Source organism: Oncorhynchus clarkii, chromosome 3 (assembly GCF_045791955.1).
Source record: "Oncorhynchus clarkii lewisi isolate Uvic-CL-2024 chromosome 3, UVic_Ocla_1.0, whole genome shotgun sequence".
Taxonomy (NCBI): Eukaryota; Metazoa; Chordata; class Actinopteri; order Salmoniformes; family Salmonidae; genus Oncorhynchus; species Oncorhynchus clarkii.
The window spans coordinates 63,523,129-63,542,470 of NC_092149.1; the positions used below are offsets into that span (position 1 = coordinate 63,523,129).

A 19,342-nucleotide genomic window follows, 5' to 3' on the forward strand; every position below is an offset into this window, starting at 1 on the left:
ATGATAGAAAATCATTTTATAAAAAGGGAAATGTAGGGCATAACACCAAAAGTCTGTCATCAAAAGAAAATACAAATATACTGGTATACTGTATATTTAAGTCCTGTAGTATGATACAACGTTAATGACTTTCTGACGAATGCGTAGAAAGTGAGATACCTTACGGAGATAAATAAAATAACTGTCTATTTATGCAGTCTATCCACAGCCTAACGCTGTTTAGAACCTGAGGGCTGTTGGAATGAAGGCGTCCATATTGATCTTTACACAATTCATAAGCAAAATAAATCTCTTCCTGTCATCCTCCCCAGGTCTGGCCATCGATTACTTTAACCAACGTTTGTACTGGGCTGATCCTGAGCTCTCCGAGATAGGCAGTGTGAGATTGGATGGGTCGGACCCTCTGGTGGCAATCAGGGACAGACACGGTAACACCACCACTGAGAACAAAACAAAGATTGACTATCCAAGCACATACTAGCTACTGATGTGATCATTTGTTTAATTTCCTCTACATTTTATCAAAAGATTGCTACAATAATAGTGTTTGTGTGTGTGCGCACCTGCGTGTGCGTGTGTGTGGCTATTGCAAGCTGTTAAACAATCGGTGTAGTATAGTACTACACACAGATCAGGTTTCCTACTAACTACTAGTACTGTCCTGGGATTTACAAACCCTCATTAAAACTACAACACAGTGTTCATGGTCATATGCTTCTTTCCACCCTGCCTTTATTCTGTTTCCACGGCTGTGTTTCCAGGAATATCCCAGCCATACAGGATTGACATATTTGAAGACTACATCTACGGGACTGGGCTAAAACACGAGGTCTTCAAAGTTCACAAGTATGGAAAACAGCCTGTGGAGTTTCTCCACTTGGGTCTCGAGAAAACGACCAATGTCATGATCTCCCACCGATACAAGCAGCAAGATGGTAAATAAATCAAGTCTACTGATTTTCAGTGGGTATTTTAATGAATACAAGTGCTAATGAGGGTCATGGGTAATACAGGGAAATGATCAGGGTTGAGTAATGTGGATATTGAAAATAGCAGCTGAACGGCCTTCTAGTGTAAATGCCAGCGTAACAAACATGATATTACAGTAACAAACAAGACGACAATGTAGCATTGATATTCTAGATGGTTATGTGGGTCTAACTCCTGAATGGAAGAGCGTATCGTGGACTTGAGCTAGTTTTTCATTTTCTCAAGTGTGGGACATGAGAGTCATCTCATTTCCCATGATAGGACCAATATATTTCACATTCTCTGCTTCTCTACTTGGTTGCTATTTAATTATCTGTGTATTGTTAATGTTTATGGAGCGTCGGACATATCCGTCTTGGCTTGGGGTTTTCTTCAGTAAAGGGCAGCTGAACCATTCTCCAAAGACTCATTAGTCCAGCCATGTAGCCTACTCATTGGGCAGTAACATTTACTGCACATCTTGCAGAACAGAAAGACCATGAGTGTTGGTTTGTAGTCTTCAGCGAAACACACTGACACCCTCTTCTTTCGCTAGCTTTGATTTACAATGATTCCTGTAACCCGAACACAACACATCTGTGTAATTGTTTTTTTTCTGTTTCATTGAATACCCAAACACTTCAATTGACTTATTGGAGCAAAATGGCAGCATACTGCTGATGTTGTGCATATCGAAGTAGTGTTTGCTAACAGGGCATAGTAATCCTCTAGGACTAGGCATTGAGTGGAATGTGGATCATGTCTCTTGTTGATTTTGAATAGCAATACATTTGTGGATAGTATGAACTAATTCATAAGGTTTAGCCTCTTCCCTCTCTATGTTGTCAAATATAAAATTTAAAAAATGTTTAATTGAAGAATAGTAAAGACATGAATGTGTTTTGTTTGACGGCTGTATTGAAGCTTCGGCTATCGTTTGCCTTTTGTCTTGTTGCAGCGGTCAACCCATGCCTGAGAATGAACTGTGACTTCATGTGTCTGCTGAACCCAATGGGTGCCACCTGCACTTGTCCAGAAGGGAAGGTACTGATCAACGGCTCCTGCAGTGATGTCAACATCTCAGGTATATTCAAGACCCCTGCCTAAACTTCACTTACTACCTGCCAACGTAATATCACCTCTAAAACTGCTACAGTAGACAATCCAGCTGAGATGGCACTTGGCCAATGCAAATTAATGAAGTCAAATCTCTCTGAATCGCTCAGCATTTTGTGTACTTCAAAATAAGACTTGAATGTGGAAGTGGATGTTTTGAAATAATAACATAAGATGACATGCTTGTCCTGTATCATGCTCTTTCTCCTGGCCCAACTAATTGACACTGGTGATGATTCATAGTTTAGAAGGTACTTCAGAAAACCTGTCCACAAGTTCAGCATAATGAACATGCTGTGCATTGGTGTTGTATTGTAGGCGAGCTGTGCCGGCCACCATGTGAGAACGGCGGGCGTTGCCTGGCCAATGAGAAGGGGGACTGGCGCTGCTACTGCTGGCCTGACTTCTCTGGAGAACGCTGTGAGGTCAACCACTGCACCGACTACTGCTTCAACGGAGGCACCTGCATGGGCTCACCGCTGGGTGAGTCTGCTGTTAAAATCCATATATTGATTGGTAGAAAAATGTATGGATTGATCAGAGCAGGATTGACATAAGGCGTTATGTGCCCACAGGTCTTTACTCAAAAGTAGTTAAGTCGTTAAGAACTCTCTGGGTTGTTGTGACTGGTCAGTATCTAAAGGCGCTTGTGCTACAAACAGTCTTACAACATTGATTGATTGATATAGGTAGAATAAGCATGAAGCATAATAGAGACAAGACGTATTAATAACTGAACCGATCATGTCTCATATTATTATTATTATTATTATCCATATATTTATTATCACTGGCCTGTTCTTCTCCCCTCTTCGGAGGACAAAAATAAACGTTGTTTTCCAGCTTTTCCTTTTGTCGTTACATGTATTTATACACACATTTCACAATTTGTCTCATTGTTAGTTTGCCACTCATCCTGACTAACATGGATAAACTAAAATAGTGCCGAGCACTTGAGTTTTACTTCACGTCTCCCTGCTAAAAACCAGTCCATCGATTACATAATGCATGCAAGAGGGCAATTATTCACAACATATCAGTCTCTTAGAAATGATGGACTGTGTGGACTCACAAGAGCAATTACCCATAGAGATAGATACATTTGGATTGCTGTGGTTTTCCTGACTGTTACAATTATTTTGGAAGATTCGTGAAAATGTGAAATCATAGTTTTGTAAACCTTGAAAATGATAAAAGACCATTTTAGAGAGTGTGCTAAATATAGTAGCTGAGTGTTGAATGCTAACACATGCATAAAAACTGTAATTGAACAGTCAGAGTAGTTTTAATGTTCCTGTCATTACTGGGGGTAGCCAAGGTATTCAGAGACTGGCCTTCAACTTTTGATTTGAATCGTTTAGTCTGGGAAGTGAAATGTTTGCCCTTAAAACATATATTTTCTCATCTCTTCTTGTAATAAATGTGTCATCTTGCCCAGGGGGAATTTGATAGTTTGGGAATAATATGTTGAGAACATGTTGGTGTCCTCAGTCAATTGACTTCAAGCTGTCAGCCTTTGTGTTATGACAGCAGCATTTGGCTAATGACCTAGACAGATGCCTGATATGTGTCAGTGATATGTAATAACATTCTGTTTTTAAGAGACAAATATGTGATTGAAACGAAGTGAGTATCACAGCAGGATTTTAAATTAGTTGTAGAGTTGGAGGCAGGGTTTCTCAATCTTGTTTGGTTCACCAGCCCAGTCAGTATTATATGATCTGTATTGTATGACGAATGGTACCCTCATTTATGGCCAATGCAGTCGAAGAGGAGTGAAACAAAGTGATGGGACATTTGTTCCGCTGCTGGGCATACAGTCACTGACTATTCTGTGTGCTGTTCATCCATGCTAGAAGACTGAGAGTTTTTTCATAAAGTAAGAGGTTTCGCTGTGTTGAGCACACATCCCCAGGCTTGGGGAGTATTGTTCAAAATGAGCGATGGAAGCAGAGCTTGGGAGAGCTTATTGTTAATGTCTTTCCTCAAGAACCCCAGTTTGGTGATGGAAGAGAACAGGTCTCGCTGGAGGCACCCACTGTAATCAATTAAAGGACTGGAAATATTTCTCTCTGACCTCCAGGGACCTTGTGTTATTAAGGACCTTTTATCTTGGGTTTTTCAGATACTTGATAGTCAACAAACACACACATCCTCAACACTTGAGTTATAGTATCTTTGTAATAAACAATGTAAATGGAATTGTTAGCCAAACTCTCAATCGTCTCCTCTCCTCCCTCCATCCCTCCAGGGAAGCCAACATGTCGGTGCCCTATAGGGTTTACAGGTCCGTTCTGTGAGAAGCGGGTGTGTGATTACTACTGTCTGAATGGTGGTACCTGTGATGTCAGCCTAGGGAACCAGCCGGTGTGCCGCTGCATGGCAGAGTATACTGGAGACCGCTGTCTTTACCGTGAGTAAAGGGATCCAATTACGTATGGACTCTTGGGGGTGCCTAATGTCCCTTGAGGGTGCCTGAGGTCAAATATATTTTTCGAGGGTCCCAAATATATATTTCAATTCCCATGGAGAGCCACTGATTTGTTATGAGGAGCACAGGCCCCCCCTTAAAATCATGTCATGTATTTCCGACCATAGGCCAATCCACCAGCAATAGCAACAAACTACACATAAACATCTGACCTTAACACAATCCGTATCAACCTACCCTGTAGCATTCCCAAGATCACTAAAGAACATGAATAAACAACAATAGCTGACCATTTATATTCAGTCACACTCTCTAGAAATCTGATATCTTTTTAGTTTTGCATATTTAAGGTTCCAACGACAACAATAAATACTAAATCAAACAATGAATTGTTTTTGGGGGGTTTTATTCCAGAAAGGGCATTTCATAGCTACAAATACCATGTGGGGGCGAGAGAGTAATTCTAAATGCCACTCTAAACAACCTTTGGGGGTTTCTGTGCTGCACTGATAAAATATTTCCCTCCCTTATGTTGGCTTTGTCATTATAAATTGTGGGGAAAACAATTTCAACTGACGCCATTACTGAGTTTCTACTGTAACTTGCCCAAGGGGTGATACGTTTTCATCTATGAACGAGATGCCATTTGATACAGATAATTAATTCTCATTAAAGGCCTGTAAAAATGTTATCAAATCACCTAAAACTATGCTCCCATTTCCTTAATATGAAATGCACCTCTCTCTCCTCTATCTCTTTCTCTTTTTCTGGTCTCCCTCTCCTCTGACAGACATCTGCCACCACTACTGTGTAAACTCCAAGGCCTGTACATTGTCCAGTAGTGGCCATGTAGAGTGTGTGTGTCCAGCCAAATACGAGGGCAACAAGTGTGAGGTGGACAAGTGCCTGAGGTGCCATGGAGCACCTTGCCTCGTCAACGATGACACAGGAGATGTGGTCTGCAAGTAAGTTGTTAGCATCTCACAACATTACTTTATATTCTATGTTGGGTTAACTCCTTAGAGCTAATACTTGATGTACTGTAGTTGAAAGTCTTCCATGTATTGTATTTTCTATGGTTATAATGCATTAACATTCCACAGCTTCACATTTTTCAATACCGTTTATACAGAAAATAGGTTATCAATCAGTAGTCTTGCAAACTCAAACAATGAAAGAAAGACAGAAATTGTGGGCCACTCAGTGACAGCAGCTTTCCTCTGTTTTCCTTCAGCTGTACTAATGGCAGGATGGCACCCAGCTGTCAGCTATGTGACGGCTACTGTTACAACGGAGGTACCTGTCACTTGGACCCTGACACCAATCTGCCCTTCTGTCAGTAAGTACAGTAACTACCTACTAGCAATAGCCTGGAATAACAATAGCCTAGGAAAGTTTTCTCTATTCTTACTTTAATCTTCATTGCCATTCAGTTATGCCATTCAGTTATGCCAAAAAGGGTGGCCTGAAGTGGAACCACATCTCCTTGGGCTTTTATTCTAATGATTGATTTTTGAAGGTGGTGGTGGAGTAGGGGAGTTTTCTTTATTTTTAACACAGGGCTAAGATCCTAAGTAGAGAGAGTGTTTGACACCAGTGGGCGCAGGCCATGTCACGGCAAGAGACAGGATGATATGGCTCAATAAGATAATGAGTCACACCTGCCTCTACATGAGGGGCTTTGATGTGGGTATAGATCTTTAAAAAGCTAACCCTCTATGGCAGTGTAGAAGAAAGGAAGCTCTGCATGGGGTGCAGCCTCAGAAAGTAACCACAAACTTATAAACTACTGAAACGTTACCGTTCAGAACGTATCACACTGTTCACTTGTCATTGTGTCTCCACTCTGTGGTAGGCTTCAGGAGAAAGCGTATACACTATTTTGATCTTCAGTGATAAGGAGTGGGTTATACAAGTAATGAGCAGCAGAAACTCCATGGCAATGACTGGTAGAGGACAATAGGTTGGCTCCAGAGACCTGTGGGAATCATCCAAGAGAATGTATACTCTGCAGTTCTGGTGATCCACAAAGATTAATTTCAGCTCTGTTATAATCAGGTGTGGTTCAATGTTAAAGACCTCCCCACGGAGATGATTGGAAATCCCTCTGAAAAGGGAAACCTTGTTGCTTGAACGATCTATTTTACTGCCCCCATTGTCCATTGTAGTTAAAATGAAATTTGTGGCCATGACTGGCAAGATTCAAGGGATAGAATCAATTTCTATGCAAATGATCCCATCTCATTTTCCACGAGGTTAACAGATCTTGATAATGTGGTTTATTCATTGGCTGCGAGGCATAGAGATTAGGTTAGATGATGGATACGTCTGTGTCAAGAAATCATAATGTTTGACCTTAAACTATAACAGAGTAAATTAATATCTTATCCAAGCCACCCGAGAAACTCCACAGGCAGAAAAATCCTCATTGAGATGGTAATTTTCAGATAAGTGTCTTAAAGGTCTAAAGGATTTTCAAAAGTCATCAATGTGTTCCGCCAGTAAATATAATCAGTGTATATAAACATAAAGTGGGCTTAATAATCGTTTTGATGAATTCACAGGGCACAGACTGTTTATCAAGATCAACATGTTCATAAATAATCTGCATTTGCTTATTTCTGTTTATTTTTCTGTAATAAAAATGTTCTGTTCATTTTTTAGAAATACTGTAAATAAGCATAGTGTGAATTGATAACAACTGAAAAAACATATTTTTTTGCCTCAATGGATGTGGTTGTCTTTAGTTTAGCTAACCATAACGTTTCTAGTTTAGTTTTAGTAAAACATTTTTTGCATGAATGATAGAAACATGAAAGTTTACCAAGGGACGAATCTATTAAAATATTTTGGAACAAATCTGTCGTATTTTGTTTGTTGCCTTGTTGAAGGGTTGGTCGTTTTTATCAAAATCACACCACCACACTGTTTTACAGCTGCACGTCAGGGTTCAAGAACCAACGTTGTGATGAGCTGGCCAACCCATGTGATTACTTCTGTCAGAATGAGGGGATGTGCACTATCACTGCCCTTAACAAACCACGCTGCAAGTAGGTCCCTTCCTCACTTCCTGTGGCTGTTCCAGAGGTCTCACCACCCCGCCCTCTCGTCATTCAGTTCCATTTCAGCCAGTGTGATGGTCTATATAACACTTTTCCCACTATAATACAGTACCTACTCAATCTTTAACTCACTGCTAACCATCCACATCTCATTCAGCCCGAGCTGACATGCCCTTCGAGTAACATTAAAGTGATGATGTGACGTGACATGTGAATATAGGGGACCTGTTGTGACCTGCAAGTATGATGACTAAGTTTGCAATGTGAATTTGGAGACAAGAAAATGTGGACCTTTAACTTTGAGTTGCATAGTATTTAGTTATGAAATAAGTACATTCAACAGCATGTCAATGGTTGTGTTGTAGATTAGATAACAAACAATTTTCTGTTCATCAGATCTTACCTAGTATTTTCCCTAACAACATTGTATTTGATCTTTTTCCCATTAAAATTCAGGATTGTCCATGCTGTGACATTCGTTCTATGGGGGAATGATTCATTGTTTGTATGTGTGAGATGCTATTCTCATTCTTATTCCTGATTCATGGAGTGCATGTAATTTAGTATAATTTCATACCTTCCGTCATTATCCAGTTGTAGCCGTCAGATCACTCATGCTTTACAGACACATCAGCGTCAATCATGTCCAATTGGAAATCACCTCCTCTAACTAGGGTCATTCATCACTCCCATTGGATACCATCCAAACAGCAAACCAGATGACTCCTTGTTTTCTCATAGTTTTTTGCTGAATATTTATCATGTTAATCAGTATGTTATCTACTCCTCACTAAATGTAGATGTCTTCTGTGTTCTTTATATCTAATCTACTGGACTAAATCTGTAATATTTTTATCCATGGTTTAGTGTCTCCTTTGTTCCTATAGTGATCTTTCTATGTGGGGATTAAGGTAGAGAGCACTGAGGACTATGGTTGATTTTCTCATCTCTGATTGGTCTGTTCCAGGTGCTCAGCCAATTGGGCAGGGACACAGTGTGAAAGGCCCGCCCCTAAAAGCAGCAGATCGGACAACACCAGTGGAAGTGAGTTCAGGAGTCACATTACTCACCCAGTGTCATACATAACCAAAAGACTAACCAGAGGATGGCTATCGTTAGGTGGATTGTCGACACGTATGCCTAACTATAAACAGAGAGCAAGAGGCTAAGTGAGATGGTCCACTCCCATCAAAATCTGTCCAAGCGGAAATACACCGATAAGCAGACCAATAAGCAGACAGATTTTCTTTTTTTTAATTTTCACCTTTATTTATCCAGGTAGGCCAGGACAAGTTCTCATTTACAACTGTGACCTAGCCAATATAAAGCAAAGCAGTGAGATACTGGGGTGCAAAGGAGCAAAACAAAATATTACAATATGGGGAGGTAGTTGGATGGGCTATTTACAGGTGGGCTATTTACAGGTGCTATGATCTGTAAGCTGCTCTGACAGCTGATGCTTAAAGTTTGTGAGGGAGATATGAGTCTCCAGCTTCAGTGATTTTTGCAATTCGTTCCAGTCGTTGGCAGCAGAGAACTGGAAGGAAAGGAGGCCAAAGCAGGAATTGTCTTTGGGGGTGACCAGTGAAATATACCTGCTGGAGCGCGTGCTACGGGTGGGTGCTGTTATGGTGACCAGTGAGCTAAGGCGGGGCTTTACCTAGCAAAGACTTATAGATGACCTAAAGCCAGTGGGTTTGGCGACGAATATGAAGCGAAGGACAGCCAACGAGAGCATACAGGTTGCAGTGGTGGGTAGTACAGTGCCTTGCGAAAGTATTCGGCCCCCTTGAACTTTGCGACCTTTTGCCACATTTCAGGCTTCAAACATAAAGATATAAAACTGTATTTTTTTGTGAAGAATCAACAACAAGTGGGACACAATCATGAAGTGGAACGACATTTATTGGATATTTCAAACTTTTTTAACAAATCAAAAACTGAAAAATTGGGCGTGCAAAATTATTCAGCCCCTTTACTTTCAGTGCAGCAAACTCTCTCCAGAAGTCCAGTGAGGATCTCTGAAGGATCCAATGGTCACCTAAATGACTAATGATGATAAATACAATCCACCTGTGTGTAATCAAGTCTCCGTATAAATGCACCTGCACTGTGATAGTCTCAGAGGTCCGTTAAAAGCGCAGAGAGCATCATGAAGAGCAAGGAACACACCAGGCAGGTCCGAGATACTGTTGTGAAGAAGTTTAAAGCCGGATTTGGATACAAAACGATTTCCCAAGCTTTAAACATCCCAAGGAGCACTGTGCAAGCGATAATATTGAAATGGAAGGAGTATCAGACCACTGCAAATCTACCAAGACCTGGCCGTCCCTCTAAACTTTCAGCTCATACAAGGAGAAGACTGATCAGAGATGCAGCCAAGAGGCCCATGATCACTCTGGATGAACTGCAGAGATCTACAGCTGAGGTGGGAGACTCTGTCCAAAGGACAACAATCAGTCGTATATTGCACAAATCTGGCCTTTATGGAAGAGTGGCAAGAAGAAAGCCATTTCTTAAAGATATCCATAAAAAGTGTTGTTTAAAGTTTGCCACAAGCCACCTGGGAGACACACCAAACATGTGGAATAAGGTGCTCTGGTCAGATGAAACCAAAATTGAACTTTTTGGCAACAATGCAAGACGTTATGTTTGGCGTAAAAGCAACACAGCTCATCACCCTGGACACACCATCCCCACTGTCAAACATGGTGGAGGCAGCATCATGGTTTGGGCCTGCTTTTCTTCAGCAGGGACAGGGAAGATGGTTAAAATTGATGGGAAGATGGATGGAGCCAAATACAGGACCATTCTGGAAGAAAACCTGATGGAGTCTGCAAAAGACCTGAGACTGGGACGGAGATTTGTCTTCCAACAAGACAATGATCCAAAACATAAAGCAAAATCTACAATGGAATGGTTCAAAAATAAACACATCCAGGTGTTAGAATGGCCAAGTCAAAGTCCAGACCTGAATCCAATCGAGAATCTGTGGAAAGAACTGAAAACTGCTGTTCACAAATGCTCTCCGTCCAACCTCACTGAGCTCGAGCTGTTTTGCAAGGAGGAATGGGAAAAAATGTCAGTCTCTCGATGTGCAAAACTTATAGAGACATACCCCAAGCGACTTACAGCTGTAATCGCAGCAAAAGGTGGCGCTTCAAAGTATTAACTTAACTTATATTGGGCTTTGGTGACAAAACGGATGGCACTGTGATAGACTACATCCAATTTGCTGAGTAGAGTGTTGGAGGCTATTTTGTAAATGACATCGCTGAAGTTACGGATCGGTAACCAGACACCTAGGCATTTGTAGATGGTCACGTATTCTAAGTCAGAACTGTCCAGAGTAGTGATGCTAGACGGGCGAGCAGGTGCGGGCAGCGATCGGTTGAAGAGCATGCATTTAGTTTTACTTGCATTTAAGAGCAGTTGGAGGCCACGGAAGGAGAGTTGTATGGCATTGAAGCTCGTCTGAAGGTTATCACAATGTCCAAAGAAGGGCCAGAAGTATACAGAATGGTGTTGTCAGAGGTGGATCAGAGAACCACCAGCAGCAAGAGCGACATCATTGATGTATACAGAGAAAAGAGTCGGCCCAAGGATCGAACCCTGTGGCACCCCCATAGAGACTGCCAGAGGTCCAGACAACAGGACCTCCGATTTGACACACTGATCTCTGTCTGAGAAGTAGTTGGTCAACCAGGCGAGGCAGTCATTTGAGAATCCAAGGCTGTTGAGTCTGCTGATAAGAATGTGGTGATTGACAGAGTCAAAGCCTTGGCCAGGTCGATGAATACGGCTGTACAGTATTGTCTTTTATTGATGGCGTTTATGATATCGTTTAGGACCTTGAGCATGGCTGAGGTGCACCCATGACCAGCTCGGAAACCAGATTGCATAGAGGAGAAATGGTCGGTGATCTGTTTGTCAACTTGGCTTTTGAAGACCTTAGAAAGGCAGGGTATGATAGATAAAGGTCTGTAGCAGTTTTTGTCTTGAGTGTCTCCCCCTTTGAAGAGGGGGATGACCGCGGCAGCTTTCCAATCTTTGGGGATCTCAGGCGATACGAAAGATAGGTTGAACAGGCTAGTAATAGGGGTTGCAACAATTGCAGTTGCCTTCCCAACAATGGAACAACTCCCATTTTTAGGTGGAGACGAGACCATCTCGTCATTATATACAGTATATCCCTGCTATAAAGCTCAACTCCACATTTCATTCTAAATGCCTACTGCTTGCAAAATACCTTTTTTTCAACTACAAAAATGTTTCTTTGCAGGACACAGATTGTCCTGCCTTCAAATCAAATTGTATTTGTCACATGCAACAGGTGTAGTAGACCTTACCGTGAAATGCTTACTTACAAGCCCTAATCAACAATGCAGTTTTAAGAAAATAAAGAGTTAAGAAATGATTTACTAAATAAACTAAAGTAAAAAAATAAAAGTTACAATAAAATAACAATAACGAGGCTATACACAGCCGGTACCGGTACCGAGTCAATGTGCCGGGGTACAGGTTAGTCGAGTTAATATGTGCGGGGGTATAATGCGCGGGGGTACAGGTTAGTCGAGGTAATATCTACATTTAGGTACAGTAGGGGTAAAATGACTATGCATAGATAATATACAGCGAACAGCAGCAGCGTAAAAAAAAGGGGGTGTCGATGCAAATAGTCTGGGTTGCCATTTGATTAGCTTTTCAGCAGTCTTATGGCTTGGGGTTAGAAGCTGTTAAGTTGCTTTTTGGACCTAGACTTGGCACTCCGGTACCTCTTGCTGTGTGGTAGCAGAGAGAACAGTCTATGATAAGAGTGATGCTCTCAACCTGCTCCACTATAGCCCTGTCAATGAGAAAGGGGGCATGCTCAGTCCTCCTTTTCCTGAACTTTCAATAATATCTGAATTGCTTCACCTTGCTTTTCTGGTTGGCTGGATGCAAGTTTCACCATCCAATTATCGACAGGAGTACAAGATACATCATAGCATGAACCGTGGTGATACTTTGGCACATGAAAATGATTAGAATATGTCAATTATTGCATTCTGGCCATGCTGGCTTTGTCGAGCTCCCTGAGACATGAAACAGATAGGTGGAAGGGCATACAGGCTGTCGGCAATTTTATTAATGCGCATTTTGCCTAAATGGGTAATGGAAACACTGTAACCGCTTCATTTTTATCTAGGTGTGATGTCATTACGTCCAACTGTTTTTATCGACACAAGTTAGTTCAATTGAACACCGCAGCAGGCAATTGTCGCATTTATTTTCTATGCAAACTTTCAAAATGTTGACAAAGAATCACTGGACAATTTAATGGAAACATAACTTGGGATTAGGGATGTACCGACATGATACCTATTAACTGATATTTAAAATTGTAGCGGCCTTTTAAGCATTCTAGTACAGTTAAATAGTTGAAACACACACACACACACACACGCACACACACACACACACACGCACGCACGCACACACACACTGACCGAAAAGTTTTTTTTTTGGCATTTACATAACGTCCACATTACCAGTAAAACATAATCAAAACCTATTTATTTCACTTACTTGCTGTGCTGTTTTATTGTTCAATCGTTTCATTCTCATCCAGGATTTCATCATACATGTCAAGCAGTGAAGTTACAGCTCTGTCTGTCCTCGGCGTGCACTGTCACTGTGTCCGTTTCCATCTTGTCCAGCTGTGTCTGTGACATTTCACATAAACCCTGTTTCTTGTCTGCATCGAAGTAGCGGTCCTTGTATCTAGCATCGAGCATGGTGGCGACACAGTAAAGAGGCTCAGTGAGAATGCCACCAAATCGCTTGTTCACAGCCTCTAGGAGAGTGCTTTTGCAAGTTTTAACCCCACGGTCTGTGTCGGCAGTTTTGTTGAGCAAGCGTTTCAATGCCATGACAGAGGGTATCACGTCTGCTGCAGACTCTGTTGCTGAGCTTATTTCTCGAGTCAGTTGTTCGAATGGAGCTAGGATTGTGTTCATGTTTCAAACATCTCAAATGCCATTGAAATGGCAGCAGCGGTATGAGAACCAGCACATTCTTGAGCATGCAATACGGCTTTCCAGTAGGAAATCCTCGTCGACCCACTGTGCTGTCAGACTCAGCATGCTCATGGGGCTGACATCGCTGGTCTAAATGTCAGTGACGCTATTACTGTAGCAAGTAGCTCATGGATGTGCGTTTCAGCAATACTGTGTAACTCTAGTAGGGAAACATCTGAAAAATAATGCCTACTTGGTAGTATGTACAGTGGCTCGAGGTGCTCGACCAGTCGGCGAAAGCCAACATCATCCACGACAGAGAATGGTTGACTGTCAAGGGCAATGAATTCCATTATCTTGGCGTTAATGGATTTTTTTAGCTAATATCGTCTGATTCCGATATGCTTACCGATATATCGTGCATCCCTACTTGTGGTAACAGTAACAGTAAGCCTACATTTTAATGCAATTCCATCATTTATCTTTTCTGTGTTTCAGGGAGCATAGCCATCATCGTGCCTCTGGTCCTGCTGGTGATCTTGATCACAACAGTGGTGGCGGGCATTTTCATCTGTAAACGAAGGCAGAGGTACAATAGGTTAAGCCTAATAAGTAACCGTGCTGGCTGTTATGTCCTGTGATATGTGTTGTATGTCTTGTAATTTTATGTTTTATGTGTATGCCAGGAATGCCTGTATTGTTGCCAGACAGATTTCCATATAGGACAATTAAGTATTCAATTCAATTTAAATTGTGGTGTGGTTGGTGAACTCAGGTACAACATACCATATATTATCTCCTGATAATGAGTTCTGGTTGTCCTCCTTCTCCCAGGGGGAAGCGGGTGACTAGGCAGCCCATGACGAATGGAGGGATAAACGTGGAGATAGGAAACCCTTCCTACAACATGTATGAGGTCGACCACGACAACCATGCAGATGCTGGCAGCCTTCTGCGACCAAACTTTACACTGGACCCTCATAAGGTTTGTATTGTCAGACTATGTACAAAATCAGCCATTCATTTTGTGCTTAATAACATGTTGTGTGAATGCAAAAACACTCAGATTAGTAGAATATTGTAAGTGTGTATTGCTGAGGAAAACTGTTATTCATGTTTCAATATTTCATTGGGATAATATAATTTACAGAGACATAACGTCGTAGTCTCATCTGTTAATACATCAGTATGCATTTTTGGTATCCATCCATTTTTGGTATCCTAGTCATGTAATCAGTAGTGTGATAGCAAAATGAGGCTTAAAAATCTCCTCTTGTGGCATACCAGACTGTCTATCCACGGTTTGTTTTAAAATAGATGTGTAGTTATATTGGCAGATGGAGCATAAACCTCAGGTATGTGGAGAGAAACATTATTAAGGTGCTCTGTACCAAGTGAACATTTTATCTGCTGTTGATTCACTTTCTTCTTAGGTCTCAGCACTGCACTAACACTACGAATATCAAATAAATCATAACAGCTTTACTGATCTATCTTGTTAGCTAACTTGCCTGCTACCACTTCAAGCTTAATGCGTTTAGTTCTCGCCATGCCAACTTTGACATCTGCTATTGTCAGTCCCACCTGGATCCCTTTTCATTAGAAAGGTAGAGGCAGACTGAATCACATCTAGCTCACTCCTCTATCAGTGGATGCTGTAGGTGAAAGTTGCAATGGTTTTTGCAAGTTCCAAAACCAAAAATGGATTGACAATCGATGATCTAATTTTCTAGTCATCACTTCATTTTTAGTTCCTCACTGATGTTGATATATCATGGATTTTCAGTTGGATTTTATTCATATACACAGCGTTTGTTGGTTGACAACAGCTTGGGCTTGTGGCATGGTGAACACGGCAGAACTTGTGTGTTGCAGGGCTGGTGTGTGAAGTCCAGTGACCCTCGCACCCTGGGCATACATACTGTGCCCAAGGAGGTGATACCTGGACAGGTGAATTCTCCCATCCTTCCCTTTAGTTTAGACCAGCGATTCTCAACTGGTGTGTCAGGAATATGGGCAAATTGAAATGATTGACAATGAAAAAGGTGGGACTGTTGTTCCCTTGTCATATAATTGGTACATTTACTATCACTATCGCATTAAAAATAGATTGCATTATGGTAACAACAACAGAAATATTGGATCGCTACTGAGACAACCTGGTTCAATTTGGGTGTCAAGGCAAAACCAGTTGAGAACCATCACCATCTCATACAGAGGGAGCCATAATGTCTTGCCATTGACTATATAAGGAACAGATGTGCCTCCCGAGTGGCGCAGTGGTCTAAGGCACTGCACTGCAGTGCTAGCTGTGCCACTAGAGATCCTGGTTCGAGTCCAGGTTCTGTCGCAGCCAGCCGCGACCGGGAGACCCATGGGGTGGCGTGCAATCGACCCAGTGTCGTCCGGGTTAGGGGAGGGTTTGGCCGGCAGGGATGTTCTTGTCCCATCGCGCTCTTCTGTGGTGGGCTGGGCGCAATGCACGCTGACACGATCGCTAGGTGTTTCCTCTGACATGGGTGCGGCTGGCTTCAGGGTTAAGCGGGCATTGTGTCAAGAAGCAGTGCAGCTTGGCTGGGTTGTGTTTCGGAGGATGCACGGCTCTCGACCTTTACCTCTCCCGGGTCTGTACGGGAGTTGCAGCGATGGGACAATACTGTAACTACCAATTGGATACCACGAAATTGGGGAGAAGAAAAGATGTGAACATTAGTAAATCTCCTTTTTGCAGGAAGTCTGCAGGCAGTTTAGTGATTTAGGTATGATTCAATTAATCTTGAATTCATCTTGAAGTATTTAACAAGGGAAAGTATTGTTGCACTAGTAAAAGAGACTTTGGAATATATGCTACTGCCAATTTGGGAACTAACATCCCATTGGAAAAGCTCAGTCTTGCTAATTCGATATGTAAACTCAGCAAAAAAGAAACGTCCTCTCACTGTCAACTGTGTTTATTTTCAGCCAGCTTAACATGTGTAAATATTTGTATGAACCTAACAAGATTCAACAACTGAGACCTGAACAAGTTCCACAGACTTGTGACTAACAGAAATGGAATAATGCGTCCCTGAACAAAGGGGGGGTCAAAATCAAAAGTAACAGTCAGTATCTGGTGTGGCCACCAGCTGCATTGAAGTACTGCAATGCATCTCCTCCTCATGGACTGCACCAGATTTGCCAGTTCTTGCTGTGAGATGTTATCCCACTCTTCCTGGGCATCTTTCATTTGGTGTTTTTCAGTCAGTTGAAAGGCCTCTTTAGTGTCCTAAGTTTTCATAACTGTGACCTCAATTGCCTACCGTCTGTAAGCTGTTAGTGTCTTAACGACCGTTCCACAGATGCATGTTCATTAATTGCTTATGGTTTGTTGAACAAGTATGGAAAACAGTGTTTAAACCCTTTACAATTAAGATCTGTGAAGTTATTTGGATTTTTACGTATTATCTTTGAAAGACAGGGTCCTGAAAAAGAGACATTTATTTTTTGCTGAGATTATATTAGGAGTAAACAATGCATGTTTAATACCGTATCTTTGACTAATGTGCATGAGCTATCTTCTTTCTTTCCTGCTACCTTGCAATAACTTTTAGCTGATACGTTTATCTTTACCCTTCTTGATTAACTTTAACATAAAAAAGTTGTGTGTTGCCTCTGTATCAAGAGAAAACAAAGCACTGATGTTTAAGGGCATCTTCATTCGGGGCACCAAATTACATAGGGTATTTTCTTATGCATTGTTGACAGCTGTGCTGATGTGTCTTTGTCATATATATAACAGCATTTTTACTCCCTTAATGCAGCCCATGAACTACTCCAACCCAGTGTATGCAAAGATCTACCTTGACGGACAGAACTGTCGGAAACCGGTCATCAATATAGACGAGAGGAGAGAGCTACTCCCAAAGAAACTAGAAGGGACAATTCGCGAAACCGCCGCATAGCCTGACTTTACACTTTCTACTCCTTTTATAAGACAGTGTACAAATGTATAAAAACAAGAGGAAAATAAGAATTTTCTATTTCCTATCAGGCTCCGGTCCTCACGGTTAGGTTTGTTGGTTTTTGGCATCAGCATTACCTCCTCATTTGTGTGCTGAACACTTTTATTTCAATTTGTTTAGTTTCCGTTGTTTGCTTTATGTTTCTCGAACAATTGTTATACAGCACTATATAGTATATACTGTAAGACACTGAAGTAAAGCTGCTGATTTACAAAATACCTTATTAACACCGGAACTCTTCTGTTGTAAAGAAACGTTAAGATCGATACAATACTTATTTCTGTACCTGTACATGTCTCTCTCTTGTTAAAGTGGAACCAACAAATTGTTATTCTGGTGCAGTATACAGTACTAACGCAGGTCTCGATTTTTCTTTTCTGAACAAATATCTCATCTTTTAAAAACAAGAGTAGTTTGAGGTTGGTCAAGTTATGATTGCTATGGTTTCCACTGTCATTACTTTTCTTAGAACAAAAACTGTTTATCTTCGCAATAACATGTTATCATTTCATGGCTTCATACCTGAGTAGTGAAGCTTGTTTTCTGTCTTTGTATTTGTATCATTTGTTTCAGCCATGATGAATACACAGGTTAGTTTTAAGATAGTCCTTTTCCGTTGACCATCTAATTCAGTATTCTACAGTGTTATAGCATCATGTTCATGTAATCATTTCAAACATATATTTGCTCTGCTTCAAATGGAAGATATTTTACTGAGGTTTCTGAAATGTGTACTCCATCTACGAAGTTCTGTTTGGATCACAGAGATGATTGAAGCTCAACATGAATGTTCTGAGAATAGTCGCAGATATAGACGTCCATATTTTTTTAGGTCTCTTGTTCCAAAAAAGTATCTGTATCTACGTTACGGCATAAGGATTTAAACACGGATAAGGATTTAACACAACTTTACGGCTACAATGTGACTTTAGAGAATTATAAAGATACTTTCTGTTACTTTCAGAAAGGGAAAGACGATAGATATAACACATTTTATAATTTTGTATTTTATTTGTATGTTTGGCTGCTTGTATTTTGAAGAAATGTATTAAATGTAAGTACTTTTATATAAATGTAAATCAATATAAAATAAAGGGGGCTTATTTCCATTTCAAAATAAATATGTTGTTTTTTTAGATCTTTGCTTAATAATGGCGCTAACATAAGACTTTAACATGATGCTACATCGCAAGTTAATTCACATAAAATGTTACCCCATGCTAGTGATAATATGAGCATGTGGCATTTTTTCCAGCAAGACACCTGTTGGAACAATACCTCACATGAAGGGATTTAAAGCTATAATCCGCAGTTGAAACAATAACAAAGCAGTCATCCCGCCTCTGTTTTGGAGAAATGTAACTACTCTCAAGATCACAGACAGAGTTATGGATGCAAGGACTAACAGTTGATGACATAGAAATTGTGGTGTTTGAGGCTATACAGTGTTTTAATTACATTTACGTTGTTTACAAATATTAGCTTTAAAAAAGCTTATATTTTGGGTTCTGATTTATAAGGCATTTATAAGTTATATTTTTCAAGAATCAATTGGTATATATCATTCATTTATAAGTCCAAAAATGGATTAGTGACTAAGGGTTCTAGCTTTAAGTGGTATAGCTGTCATATTTCCAGGGTTTGCATGGTCCCTGACCTAACACGTCAGTCAACAGCTGACACATCTTATCTGTTGTATGGAACAGGCTAAGAGGACAGGAGGATTACTGTGTTACCAGTGTGCGTATCGGTGTGTGTGCTTGT

The 19,342-nt window shown here is 40.9% G+C and overlaps 1 protein-coding gene across 1 annotated transcript in view; it reads left to right on the plus strand.

Moving 5' to 3' along the window:
- LOC139401164 (low-density lipoprotein receptor-related protein 1B-like) overlaps nucleotides 1-18,667 on the plus strand; it is a 430,219-nt gene extending 411,552 nt beyond the window's left edge. The window contains exons 80-92 of the mRNA XM_071145604.1: nucleotides 312-428; nucleotides 762-935; nucleotides 1,928-2,053; nucleotides 2,404-2,568; nucleotides 4,337-4,498; nucleotides 5,307-5,481; nucleotides 5,751-5,855; nucleotides 7,453-7,566; nucleotides 8,546-8,622; nucleotides 14,076-14,166; nucleotides 14,412-14,562; nucleotides 15,453-15,527; nucleotides 17,378-18,667. Of these exons, the coding sequence (XP_071001705.1) occupies nucleotides 312-428; nucleotides 762-935; nucleotides 1,928-2,053; nucleotides 2,404-2,568; nucleotides 4,337-4,498; nucleotides 5,307-5,481; nucleotides 5,751-5,855; nucleotides 7,453-7,566; nucleotides 8,546-8,622; nucleotides 14,076-14,166; nucleotides 14,412-14,562; nucleotides 15,453-15,527; nucleotides 17,378-17,518 (1,673 nt within the window). The 3' untranslated portion in view covers nucleotides 17,519-18,667. The remainder of the gene's footprint in view (nucleotides 1-311; nucleotides 429-761; nucleotides 936-1,927; nucleotides 2,054-2,403; nucleotides 2,569-4,336; nucleotides 4,499-5,306; nucleotides 5,482-5,750; nucleotides 5,856-7,452; nucleotides 7,567-8,545; nucleotides 8,623-14,075; nucleotides 14,167-14,411; nucleotides 14,563-15,452; nucleotides 15,528-17,377) is intronic.
- Nucleotides 18,668-19,342: the final 675 nt, after the last annotated feature.